This window comes from Leopardus geoffroyi, chromosome C1 (assembly GCF_018350155.1).
Source record: "Leopardus geoffroyi isolate Oge1 chromosome C1, O.geoffroyi_Oge1_pat1.0, whole genome shotgun sequence".
NCBI lineage: Eukaryota > Metazoa > Chordata > Mammalia > Carnivora > Felidae > Leopardus > Leopardus geoffroyi.
In genome coordinates this window covers 63247293-63259801 of record NC_059328.1, presented here as the reverse complement: position 1 = coordinate 63259801, position 12509 = coordinate 63247293, and the positions used below count along the sequence as shown (strand labels likewise).

At 41.8% G+C, this 12509-nt stretch overlaps 1 protein-coding gene across 1 annotated transcript in view; it reads left to right on the top strand.

The window, feature by feature from the left end:
* The first annotated feature begins 10868 nt into the window (after nt 1-10868).
* Nucleotides 10869-12509, top strand: part of SLC44A5 (solute carrier family 44 member 5) — a 374891-nt gene continuing 373250 nt past the window's right edge. The window contains exon 1 of the mRNA XM_045477883.1: nt 10869-11050. Coding sequence (XP_045333839.1) covers nt 11017-11050 — 34 coding nt within the window. The 5' untranslated portion in view covers nt 10869-11016. The remainder of the gene's footprint in view (nt 11051-12509) is intronic.

Genomic DNA, 12509 nt, shown 5'->3' with positions numbered 1-12509 from the left:
TCAACAACACATTAAAAGATCATACACCAGGGTGCCTTGGTGTTTCAGTCAGTTAAACATCCAGCATTGGCTCAGGTCATGATCTCATGGTTTGTGAGTTCAGGCCCCACATCGGGCTTTCTACTGTCAGCTCAGAACCCGCCTCAAAAAACTGTCCCCTGCTCTCTCTGCCCTTCCCCTTCCCTCCGTGGACCCCACGAACACGTGCATGGGTGATCAAGTGGGATTTATTCCTGGGATGCAAGGATGGTTCAATATACGCAAATCAATAAATGTAGTATACCATGTTAATAGAATGGAAGACAAAAAAAAATAATTCTTAATTATTAGAGTGGAAGATAAATAATAAAAATAATATGATACTGAAAAGAACATTTGACAAAATACATCATTTCATGATAAAAAACCCTCGACAAATTTGGCATGAAGAAATATACCTTAATATAATAAATTCTATATAGGACAAACCCATAAATAACATCATACTTAGTGGTGAGAGGCTGAAAGTTTTTCCTTTAAGATCAGGTATAAGACAAGAATGACCATTCTCACCACTCTTAATCAGCATAGCAGACACTCAAGAAAAATTGAATGAATGAATGACATTCTAAAGAATAAGGGAAAACTTTCCTTCCCTATGTAAATGGGAAAATTTGTTATAATCTGTAGAATGAAAAAGAAGATATTTGGATTATTGACTGCTCTTCAGTTAAAAAATATTAATTAAATAACTTTTATATACTAATGGCCTTTCTTCTTCATAATTTGACATTCAGGGACTCCCTGACCTGATCCCAAAAGTACTCTTTCAGTAACATCGCTCACTGTTCTAGCCAAAGAGCTACTTATCAGTAAATTAGGAGCTAAGGAGCTCTTATAATGGCTAAAACAAAAATCTCAACCCTAATGGACCATCTAGTCAATGGAGAGACAGACATCCACACGATTTACTAAGATATAAGATAAATAAAATGTATATTAATGATAAAGGCACAAACAGCATGCTATATAATGTACAAAAGGAGTAATTACTTCTTAGCAGATTGGGTTGAATATCATATATTCCAGGATGAGTTAGACTTTAAAAGGCGGAGATGGAAGGTGAAAAAAAAATTTGAAGAAGGAGCAATGTAAACAAAAAAAAAATATGTACACATGTGACATATTTATGGAATAGTGGAGTCCAGTTTGATGAGAATATAGCATTGAGCACAAAACGTAGAAGAGAGGAAGCTGGAATAATGGAAAACTTTGCATGATATAGGAAGCTTATGCTTCCATGATATAGGCTTTCAGGGTAGAAGAGTAATGTGCTTTGTTCTGTGTAATAGGAACATAACCAAGGAGTCTGTGAATGTGAACATGGATCAGAGAAGTGAGAGAATGGAGGTAGAGAGACCAATTAAGCTTCAAGGAGAAAAGAAAAGAAAAATCAGCAGTGGGGTCGCTAGTAATAGAGAAAAGGGGCTTAGCTAATGAAAAATAAGCTCACAGAAGCCATAAAGATTTGGTTAGAAAGTCAAGCTGAGGGGATGCACATGGGAAAGAAAGAAAATAGTATTCATCGAAATTATATATTTGCATTACTTTCTTGCAGCCCACTCTGGCATAGCCTGAGTGTAGAGACAAAAGGGAAAAGTGACATAAGAGGAGGAGGCTGGATCAGCTCATTCCCAGGTTGGCATGTTGAGGATTTGGGACATTTTTCTACAAGCTGTAGAACCACATTCCTATGATCTTAGCTGGAGAGTGAGATGAGCAGTCTCTGCTCTTTGTCACAACCATCCCTATTCTGACTAGATTCCATAATACATTCTTCCTCTTCAATTTACTATCCTTCTCTCAAATCCTTGTTGATCTCTTCAACGTGCTACCTTTCTCTTAGATCATTCCTACAAATCATACTCTAAAGATTAATTCAACTGTCTACCTTTTCTAGTACTATACATTGACTGAGTAAAATAGTTTAGTTCTATTATAAATCCGTTGTCTTCAACATCATCTTGTCTTCAACAATGCTCAGGATTCCTTCAGTGTTTCCTTGGTTATCCCTTTCTTCTATTCTCCATAGTGGGTATGTCATATTCTATTCTTCTCAGATGTTCTTCTCTACAATTTATTTCCTCAAACTCAGCAGGTAACTTTATCTCCAACTTCAGAGAAAGTAGAAGCCATTAGAATCTTTTCAAACTTTCTGCCACCGTATCTGCACCGTATACAAAGTGCATCTATACCCACCTGTATCAGTTAGGGAAGTGACTGTTCTATGTCAGAAAGCACATCAGCAGTTTAAACTGTAAGAATTGATTTTTTTCTCACATAAAAAGTTGGGGCCAGAGACTAGAGGAAAATAGTGAAGATTGAGAATAGTAATTGGGGGGCTGGGACAGGAGTGCTGAAAATAAAAGAAATAAAAGACACGGTATCATTAGCCATCATAATAGGAGATCAGTAATTACTGCTGCGGTATTATTTTTTTAATCATGGTGGTCAACCAGAGTCCTAAATCATATCAGAGACAAGTGGTGACTAGAGCTCAGATTTCGCAATTCAATGTACTTTTTTTTTTTTTTTTTTTTTAAATAATGTCTACACTGGGATCAAACTCAGGATCCTGAGATCAAGATCAAGCATGCTCTACCAACTAAACCAGCCAAGCGTCCCATCTCAATTTAATGTCCTTTGGTAACCCTAATGAGGATAATGTTTTTGACCTAGGAAACCAAGGAATATTTAATTCTTTGTAAACCATTTGCCTAAACCTTGACATTCATTGCTTCTGAGAAGGTATAATCCACCTAGAGAAAAGGGATCTTTGCTTAATTTTGAATCTCAGAGCCAACTTTCTCAAGTCTCTTGTGAAGAAATTGTGTTGAAATCCAGGCTTTTTTTTTTTTTTAATTTAAATTCAAGTTAGACAACATACAGTGTAGTCTTGACTTCAGGAATAGAACCCAGTGATTCATCTCTTTTGTGACACCTAGTGCTCATCCCAAAAAGTTCCCTCCTTAATGCCCATCACCCATTTAATCCATCCCACCTCCAGGAACCCTCAGTTTGTTCTTTGTAAGTGAAATAAGTCAGTCAGAGAAAGACAGATATCATATGATTTCAGTCATATGTGAAATTTGAGAAACTCAACAGATGAAATCCAGGCTTTTTGAAAGGTAAAAGAGGCATCTAAATTCCAAAAGTGTCCCTTTACAAACCAAGATGAAAGTTTAGTTATTTGGAAATAGAGTTTTACAATAAGCCATTATGGAGAAGGGATGGATGACACTATCCAAGTGAAGCCCCACCATATGAAAATTAGAAAGTGCTAGAAAAAGAGTTAAGGGGTATGTGTGAGAGACAAGTAAGCAAGAGATAAAGACAGTGTCCTTTACTCACAGTGGAATTCAATGTGTTGATAGTTCTGGGAAGAATTTGGGAACATCACTGGAAGAGAGGCTAGAAGCCTCTGGGAGAAGCCCTTTGCTAACATGGGGTAGCCACAGAGGCAAAAAAAAAAAAAAAAAAAAAAAAAAGAAGGAAAAAAAGGCATAGTATGTTCGGCAGAACAGTAGCTGTTTTCTCATAGCTAATGCATATTGTAGAAGAAACCTAGAGGCTCCTGAGCAATTCTGAGGAGGGATAAAAGGCAATTTAGAAATAAGCATTAACATACTTGTCAGAAAATCACAGCAGAGGAGGTCTCAGTAGAGGTCTCTGTTCAAAGGAACATCACAGTGGTAGCTATGAGTGGGCAACTCCAAGTTGAGGTCCAGATGGATGATACTGCTAAGTCTCAGAGGATCAGCAGCACCAGTGAAAATTAATGTAGACATCCTGGTCTGCAGGAGGAGATGCCTGAGTTTCAATCACCATGCATTGTCTATGTCAAGAGATCAGACTCCTGGTCTCTTTAGCAGTGATCACGGTGAACATACAATCCAATGCCCAGAGCCCAGGTGAGGCAAGCTATTTATTCAGCAGCCAGGCATCATATGCATGCCTGGAGAGAAGGACAACATATAGACCAGACAACACCCCTAGAGTGCTATTGCTAAAATACTATAATCTTCTTCTGTGCCCTGATCTCAAAAGATGAGAGGGTTAAGAGAAAGAATGAGAGGAGGGAAAAATTTTTAAAAATTGAGCATTAATCTTCTAAGAGACTGCGTTTATCCTAAATAAACTTTTTTGAAACATTTGTTTTTAGGTAATCTCCACACACAATGTGGAGCTCAAACTCACAACCCTGAGATCAAGAGTCACATGTTTTACTGACTGAGCCAGGTAGGTGTCCCCTAAATAAATTATTTTACCTTTAATTGGTAAAGCCTGAGGTTTTCACTTTCTTCTCCCATTTTTCAACTTTGTACTTTGAAAATTTTCAAACCAATAAAAAATTTGAAAGATTTTTACAATGACCATTCTGTTTTTTTGCCAAGGTTCATCAATTTTAACATTTTGCCTTATTTGTTGTTCTATTTAGCTAGCTACCTACTTACCTATTTATATATCATCTACCAATTATTTTTGCCTAACCATTGAAAGCAAGTTGCAGACATCATGGCATTCATGTCTTAATATTATGTTTAGCCTTGTGAAATTATTGATATTTACTCATTTTTGTATGTTCAACTCAATACTTCAGTATCCATCTCATACAAATAAGGACATTCTCTTATACAACAATACTACCAATACATGTGAGAAAATTTAATTCTGCAATATCTAACATACAGTCAATATTTAATTTTATCCAGTTGTCCAAAATGTCTTTTATAAGTGATTTACCTTCCCCACCCTGGTCTAGAATCCAGTTGAGTTTCATGCAGTGTATTTGGTGTTTATACCTTTTTATTCTATAGAACAATTCTTTGGCTATTTTCATGTTATTGATTAAAAACAAAACAAAACAAAACAAAGTAAGTCCAGGCCAGTGTCTTACAGAATTGCACATTTTGGATTTGAGTTGTTTCCTCGTAAGTAGTTTTAGGTTAAATGTATTTTTTAAAAGTTTATTAATCTCAACACTTAATGTGGGGCTTGAACTCATGACCTCAAGATCAAGAGGCACATACGTTTCTAACTGAGCCAGCTAGGCACCCCATAGTTTTAGGTTAAATATTTTTGATAAGAAAATTACATAGGTGACAATTGCATACTTCTTAATGAGTCTCATCACAAGACACATGACACATTGTACAACTATTAGTGCTGCTAAATTTGATTATTTAAAGTGGTAACCACACACATTTTCCACTATACAGATACATTTTCTCCTTTTCAATTAATAATTAATATATGGAATAATATTTTGAGATCATATGAATATCACATTCCCAACAACTTTCTGTCCAAAGGCTTTAGCAAAAGTTAATGATCCTTAGCTATTATATTGGACATCGTCAAATGATAGTTTTCTAATTCTATCATTTCTTCTACACTTATTAGCTCTCTTAAAAAAAATAGCTCAAATTCTCTTTCTCTTTCTCTCATATCACTGTGGATTCATAAATTTTATTTTATTTTATTCAATGTATTATAATCTATTATCATCATTATTCTTTTTGAGGCTCAAATTTTCATATATTTGATCAGTAAGCAACTACTTCAAGTTGGCTCCTTTGTCCTTTTGGATGATCTCACTAGTCGAGCATTTCCTTGCTTTCTGGCACATTAAGATGTTCCAGGTTCACTTAGTACTTTGGGTGTTACAGACCTGGAGTCATTTCTCCAAGAATCATTGTCTCTTTTGAGTGGACAATGGTATTTAGAAACCAAGATCTGGGCACTAGTTGTGTTCATTAATATGGAGTGCATTGCTTCTTAGCCCAGATGAGCTCCAGAGCATGTCTGAGTCTTAGTGTGCAAATTTGACTCTCATGCAACCCCCAAACTATATAATTATTAGGCTATTCCAATTACTCATACAGTAGTAATCAGAGTGGTATTTTAGGATGTAAAGTAGACCATATTTTCCCTGCTTAAAATCATCACATACTAAACTTCAGCCACATTAATCCTCCTTAAGTTCCTTTAAAGCAACAGTCTCTGAAGGTGTTCAAGAAAATGCATTTTTAAAAACCTTATCCTTTAAAACACCCAACTTTTTGTGTATATTTTATAATGTACATAATACATTAATTGTATACACAATGTAAATGCAACCAAATAAATATAGTTGGAGTTGTGTGGGCACAAATTTTTTTAAATGTTTATTTTTGAGAAAGAGAAGAAGAGAGAGAAGGGGAGGGGCAGAGAGAGAGGGAGAGAGAGAATACCAAACAGGCTCCATGCTGTCAGCACAGAGCCAGACATGGGGTTTGATCTCATGAGCCATGGGATCATGACCTGAGCCAAAATTACCAGTTGGTTGCTCAACCAACCAAGCCACCCAGGTATCCTATAAAAAATTTTTTTTAATTGATGACATGCCTGGTAACTTTGGAATTTGGAAACCACTGCTCTAATCCTGAGTTTCCTACTGGGGGGCCTTTGGACATGCTGTTTCCATAAGGACTTTACAGCTTAATTTTGTCTTTCCTATAAAATTGTGAATATCGTGAATGTATGGACCATGTTGTTTTACTTCTTCATTGTATAACCAATGACCTAGAATAGTGACTGGCACGTAGTATAACTGAATACATATTCATTGAATAAATGTTGAATAGAAAAAAATAGAGAAGAGAAATGGATGGGAAATATAATTTGGCCCATTGTCAATATAATTATTTTGTATGCCATTTATTTCATAAGCAAATTCCTCACTCACATATGAAAGAATCAGTTGGTAACTGGTAGACTGAGTAAAGGAGCAATGTAATAAACAGGAATTACAATGGAGGAAGTTACGGTAGTCAGTTTTAGAATATTTTAGGGGTAAAGAGATTAATTGGAAACTAGAAGAGGTCAGATTAAACATTCTGTCCTTGAGTAGGCCAACTGAAGTATCAAATAAAACTATTTTAGTTGTTTATATATATTGCATAAAATCCTGATTGTCCATCTGTGTATCATGCATAGCAAACTATCTTTATATAATATCTGACTATCCCTCCATCCATATTCTGCCTTATTTAGGTCAGGTCTGTGCCACTTCCCTCAGAGGAATTTCTGGGTAATTTGAGCAAAGACCTAGCTTTAGGGTTTCTTGGTCCTCCCAAATGCCTTCTTTGGTTTCTTTTGGGTTTCTATAGGATTGAACTATAATAAGTATACATCTTATTGTGGGTGCAAAAATGCTCCCTGTTAGCTTCCTTTTAGAGGGGTATGGTTCTAGAGGTTAGATGACAGTAAATTGAATTTAGAAAAATTAAGTACAATTTTTGGGGCACCTGGGTGGCTCAGTTGGTTAAGCTTCTAATCCTTGGTTTCAGCTCAGGTCATGATCTCATGGTTCATGAGATGGAGTCCCATTAGATCTAGAGATTTTCTCCCTCCCTCTGCCCCTCCTCTGTTTGTGCACTCTCTCTCTCAAAATAAATAAATTTAAAAAAAAGAAAAGAAAAGAAAAGAAAAGAAAAGAAAAGAAAAGAAAAGAAAAAAGGAACTTGTTTCTGGTCTGAAACAGAAATATCCTATTTCATATACTGATATCATGGAAAGAGCCTGGTATTGAGTTAGTAGAGTTGCATAGAAGTGCTGAAACCTGTATATAAGTCCGTAAACCTTCATGAACCTCATTTTCTTACCTATAAACATGGAAGACAGGACCAGCCCTCTAAACTCATAGGTGTGTGGACAGGATTAAATGAAATACAGTATGTAACAGTAATTAATAAATTGCAAGACATTGTTCTAATATAGGCAATAATTAGTACTTAGTGATAAAATATGAACACATAAAATGGACTAAGAATATTTACAAGCTTAATATTTACACACCTTAAGAGTTTGAAGAGATGATAAGGTAGCTTTTGTTGTTGTTGTTGTTGTTGTTGTTGGTGTTGTTGTTGTTTTAAAGTAAGCTCCATGGGAATGCAAGCTGGTGCAGCCACTCTGGAAAACAGTATGGAGGTTCCTCAAAAAACTAAAAATAGAACTATGACCCAGCAATTGCACTACTAGGCATTTATCCAAGGGATACAGGTGTGCTGTTTCCAAGGGACACATGCACCCCAATGTTTATAGCAGCACTATCAACAATAGCCAAAGTATGGAAAGAGCCCAAATGTCCATTGATGGCTGAATGGATAAAGAAGATGAGGTATATACATACAATGGAGTATTACTTGGCAATCAAAAATAATAAATCTTGCCATTTGCAACTACATGGATGGAACTGGAGGGTATTATGCTAAGCGAAATTAGTCAGTCAGAGAAAGACAAAAATCATACGACTTCACTCATATGAGGACTTTAAGAGACAAAACAGATGAACATAAAAGAAGGGAAACAAAAATAATATAAAAACAGGGAGCAGACAAAACAGAAGAGACCCATAAATATGGAAAACAAACTGAGGGTTATGGGAGGGGTTCTGGGAGGGGGGATAGGCTAAATGGGTAAAGGGCAGTAAGGAATCTACTCCTGAAATCATTGTACTATATGCTAACTAATTTGGATGTAAATTAAAAAAAAGAAATGAAACAAGTTTAAAAAAAAATAAAGTAAGCTCTACCCCCAAGGTGGGGCTCCAATGCCTGGCACTTGAGATCAAGTGTGGCATGCTCTATTCACTGAGCTAGCCAGGCATCCTGACAGAGTAGTTTTTTTTTTGTTTTTTTTTTTTTTTTTTAAATGTTTATTCATTTTTGACAGAGAGAAAAAGAGCATGAGTGGGGGAGGGGCGGAGGGAGAGGGAGACAGAATCCAAAGCAGACTCCAGGCTCTGAGCTGTCAGTACAGAGCCCCATGATTAGGGCTCCAGCTCACCACCAGCTGTGAGATCATGACCTGAGCCAATGTGAACCCTCTTAACTGACTGAGCCACCAAGGCACGCCAGAGTAGTTTTTTTTATGTTTATTTTTTTTTGTGAGAGAGAGCAGGGGAGGGGCAGAGAGAGAGGGAGACAGAGGATCTGAAGCAGGCTCTGCACTGAGAGTGGAGAGCCCTATGTGGGGTTCCAACGCAGGAACTATGGATTACAACCCTAGTGGAAGTCTGAAGCTTAACATACAGAGCCACCAGGCACCTATGACACAGTAGTTTTGAATTAAATCAGAGATTGGGCCTATTTTCTAATTAAAATAAGCTTGCTATTTGTGTTTTATATCTGATACATGCCTTTGTTGTGAGAGGAATTGGGTATTTCACATGTGTGTCAGATTACTTACTTCAATATAATACATTATGTGAAGCTAAATTCAGAAAGAGTGCAAAAAATAATGTGTGAAGATTTTGTGACAAAAAAAAAAAATCTCAGGATATTTATTAGAGCTGCAAGGAATGTTTGAGATGATATTTTATAAGCCAGAAAACAGAAGAATAGAGGACTTAAACGACTTGTGCAAATTTTCAGAGCCATGAAGTTCCAGGGTCAAAAAATAAAACCAGGGGTTTGGACTCCAGTATTCTTTCTGTTACACCACATTGATGCTGGGGCAACTTCTGGCTACTGGTCCTGAATGGAATCACTAGATATTTAGATAATCAGATTAGGTTGGAAATGTAGGGAAAGGAAAGAAGTGTTAATAAGATCACTGTGAAATAGCAAGTAGGTTTAGGGGAAAACTCAGCTCCTGTAAAGGAAAAAAAAAAAGAGAGATTTTGTATCCTTCTCCCACACTGGTAACCTCCTCCCCGCTTTACCCCTTCTGCCCTTCTTTTAAAGCCTGGTTACATTCTCAGATGTGTCTTAAACTTTTGCATGCTCTTGCAGTCCTAGGACACTGGAGAGATTCCTCGTCTGATCAGCACGCCAGAGGACAGCTCCTCCAGGAAAATGAAATCTTTCCAAATCCCCAATCAGAGAGAGAAAGAACGCGGCCACTGGGACAAAGTTTGTACCGGAGGCCACGAAATCACCGCCCCCCCCCCCCTCCCCGAGTCCCTGCAACATCTGAGAGCTTGAACTTTCTTCCCTCTATTCCCACAGCCCCAAGGAAACTGTCTTGAGTCCTCGTTATAAGGATGCTTAGGGCGTGAACTAGGTCATTCTTCCAAGTGTCTGGGGATGGGCTGCCTCGAATTTAATTTCTCCTCTCCACTAGCTTCCAGTTTTACTCTTTCTTCCCTTCTCGGTTCTGGAGGGAGGCATCCGCGCGCCCCGGGGCTAATCGCCCGGTTGGAAATCAGGACTGGTGCCCCGGAAGAGGCTTTTTGGGGAGAACGGTGGTGGGGCCGGGTCGATAGTGCCAGTGCTCGTTTTCTCGCAGTTGGCTGGAGTTCTTGTTGGCCAATGGATACCTGTGTCTTTCGCGCCCACCCCCGAGCCCCCCATCGCGTCTTGCAGCCTGGGAGAGGGTTTCGGAGGCCCGGAGGCAGGCAGGCCGGCAGGATGCGGGTTCCACCAGAGTCGGGCTGCCTGGCTTTCTACTTCCTGGCCCCAGAGAGCCAAGGGCTCCCATCTTCCCCTACCAGCCCCCCGCTGCCGCCACCGCCACCTTCCCTGGCAGCGGCTGCTAGATGACGGCGCCGTCACTGGTTGGATTGGAGCTGGCGGCTCAGACGGGACACCAGGGTGGGGGAGTTGGGGAGGGAGGGTGTGGGCAAGGGGGAGGTCAGCTCTGGGCGGGCGCTCCGGGGACCCTGCGCTGCCCCCTCCAGCAGCTGGAGCGGCACGGCAGCATCAACAGTCGCCGCCGCAGCCACAGCGGCCACAGCAGCGCGAGCGCCAGGCTCGCAGAGCGGCGCGGCCGAGAGCAGAGGGGCGGCGGCGCCCGCCCCAGCAGAGCCGAGCCGAGCCGAGCGCGCAGCCGGGCCGCCGCCGCCGCCTCGCAGATGCCATCACAGCAACAAAGAGCTCGCTGAGCTGAGTGCCGCGGCGAGAGCTCGCCGGGAAGCCTCCGAGCGGGCTCCGGGAGCCGGGCGGCAGCCGGAGGAAACGCGCGGGGGGTCTGGGGGAGGGACGGGGGCAGAAGATGGCCAAGAAGAGAAAGCCCTCCAGCATCAAGGGTGAGTTCCGCTCCGTTCTCACCTCGGCCCATCCCACCTCGCACCCGCGGTCCGCCCCTGGGGCCGGCCTGTTTACATCCAGGCTCCGCCAGGTGGTAGGCAGCCTGCAGGGGAAGAGTTTGCCTTCTCCGGGAGGTGGAGGGACCTTAGCACTGCAGCACCTCCCTGTGCCTCCGGGGAGACTCTGACAGGAGTTTGTCCCCTTTTTCTAACGTGGGGAGACCTGGAGATTCTTTCTCTCACCCCACCCTTTTCCTACTCCGAGAGCTAGGTTATCTGTTGCACGTTTCCCCCTCAGGGTAGTGGGGCTACAAGAGACTCTGGGCTCCTAGCGTCTCATCCTTATCGGAAACAGGATGCGTGTGTGTGCGTGTGCGTGTGTGTGGGTACGCGCGCGCGCGCGCGCGTGGGAGAGAAATTGAGAGAGGGAGAGAGATTGAGAGGTTTTCCCCGTGTGTGTGTGTGTGTGTGTACGCGCGCGCCCGCGTTTGTGTGTGTGTGTGTGAGAGAGAGAGAGAGAGAGAGAGAGAGAGAGAGAGAGAGTTTTTTCCCCTTGGTCTCTTCTATTCCCACCTCCCAACCTTCCCCCTCCCACCGCCCCTTCATCCATAGGGTGACAAGTTCTGCATCCATTTTACCTCCATCCTGAGGAGGAGGTAGCAGCTTTCTGGGTCTTCTTTTGCCCAAAGGTCAAGAGTTGCTACCGGCCAGGTCCCTGCGGGCTAGTTCCTTCTTCCCGACGTGGGTTGGCAGGCAGTGACTCTAGTCTAGCAATTCCCCCCTGTTGCTCCTTTGCAACCAGGGGTTCCAAAGTTGGAAAGTTCAGGGGAGGAGAAGCGATGGCAGAGAGGACAAGAAAGAGCTCGGGAGGGAGCCTCCTGAGCTGCATCTGGCTTTGTGGGGCGGGAGGGTGCGTCTGGACTCTCAGAGTGCGGTGCGCCGGAAGCCGGTGTCACTGGCCTCAGGAGCCCGCAGCGGGGACTCGTAGAGGTCGCCGGTCGCCGGCTCCCTCCCGCTCCCAAGCTCGTGCAAGGGAACCGGTAGTGGCCGAGAGGTTGTGTGCAGCACTGTGGAGAGGTGGAAGTCGGCTCCACACTACGCTCGCAGAAGGCTGTGCCCCTGGGTGGGTGGGGAAGGGCTGGACCTCAGCAACTTGGGGAGGAGGAAGGGACGGTGCTTGAAGTTGGATTTCGACCCAATGGGTCTCGTGGCCGGGGAGGTGGAGACTTCTTGTGCTTTAGGGTTATATAAAATAGGACCACCCCTCTGAGATGCCAGTGGATACATTATTGAAGGTAACCGCTTGGTTTTAGCAGCGCGTTAGGCTTTGGCGTGTTTCTTGCTTTTTCCCCAAGTCCTGCTTGTGGGAGCTTAGCTCCACTCTAGAGGTCACTAGGGGGACACAACTTTATCTTGGTGCTTCAGCTTGCTTTTTAATTGCTCCGGGGTTCTCAAATCA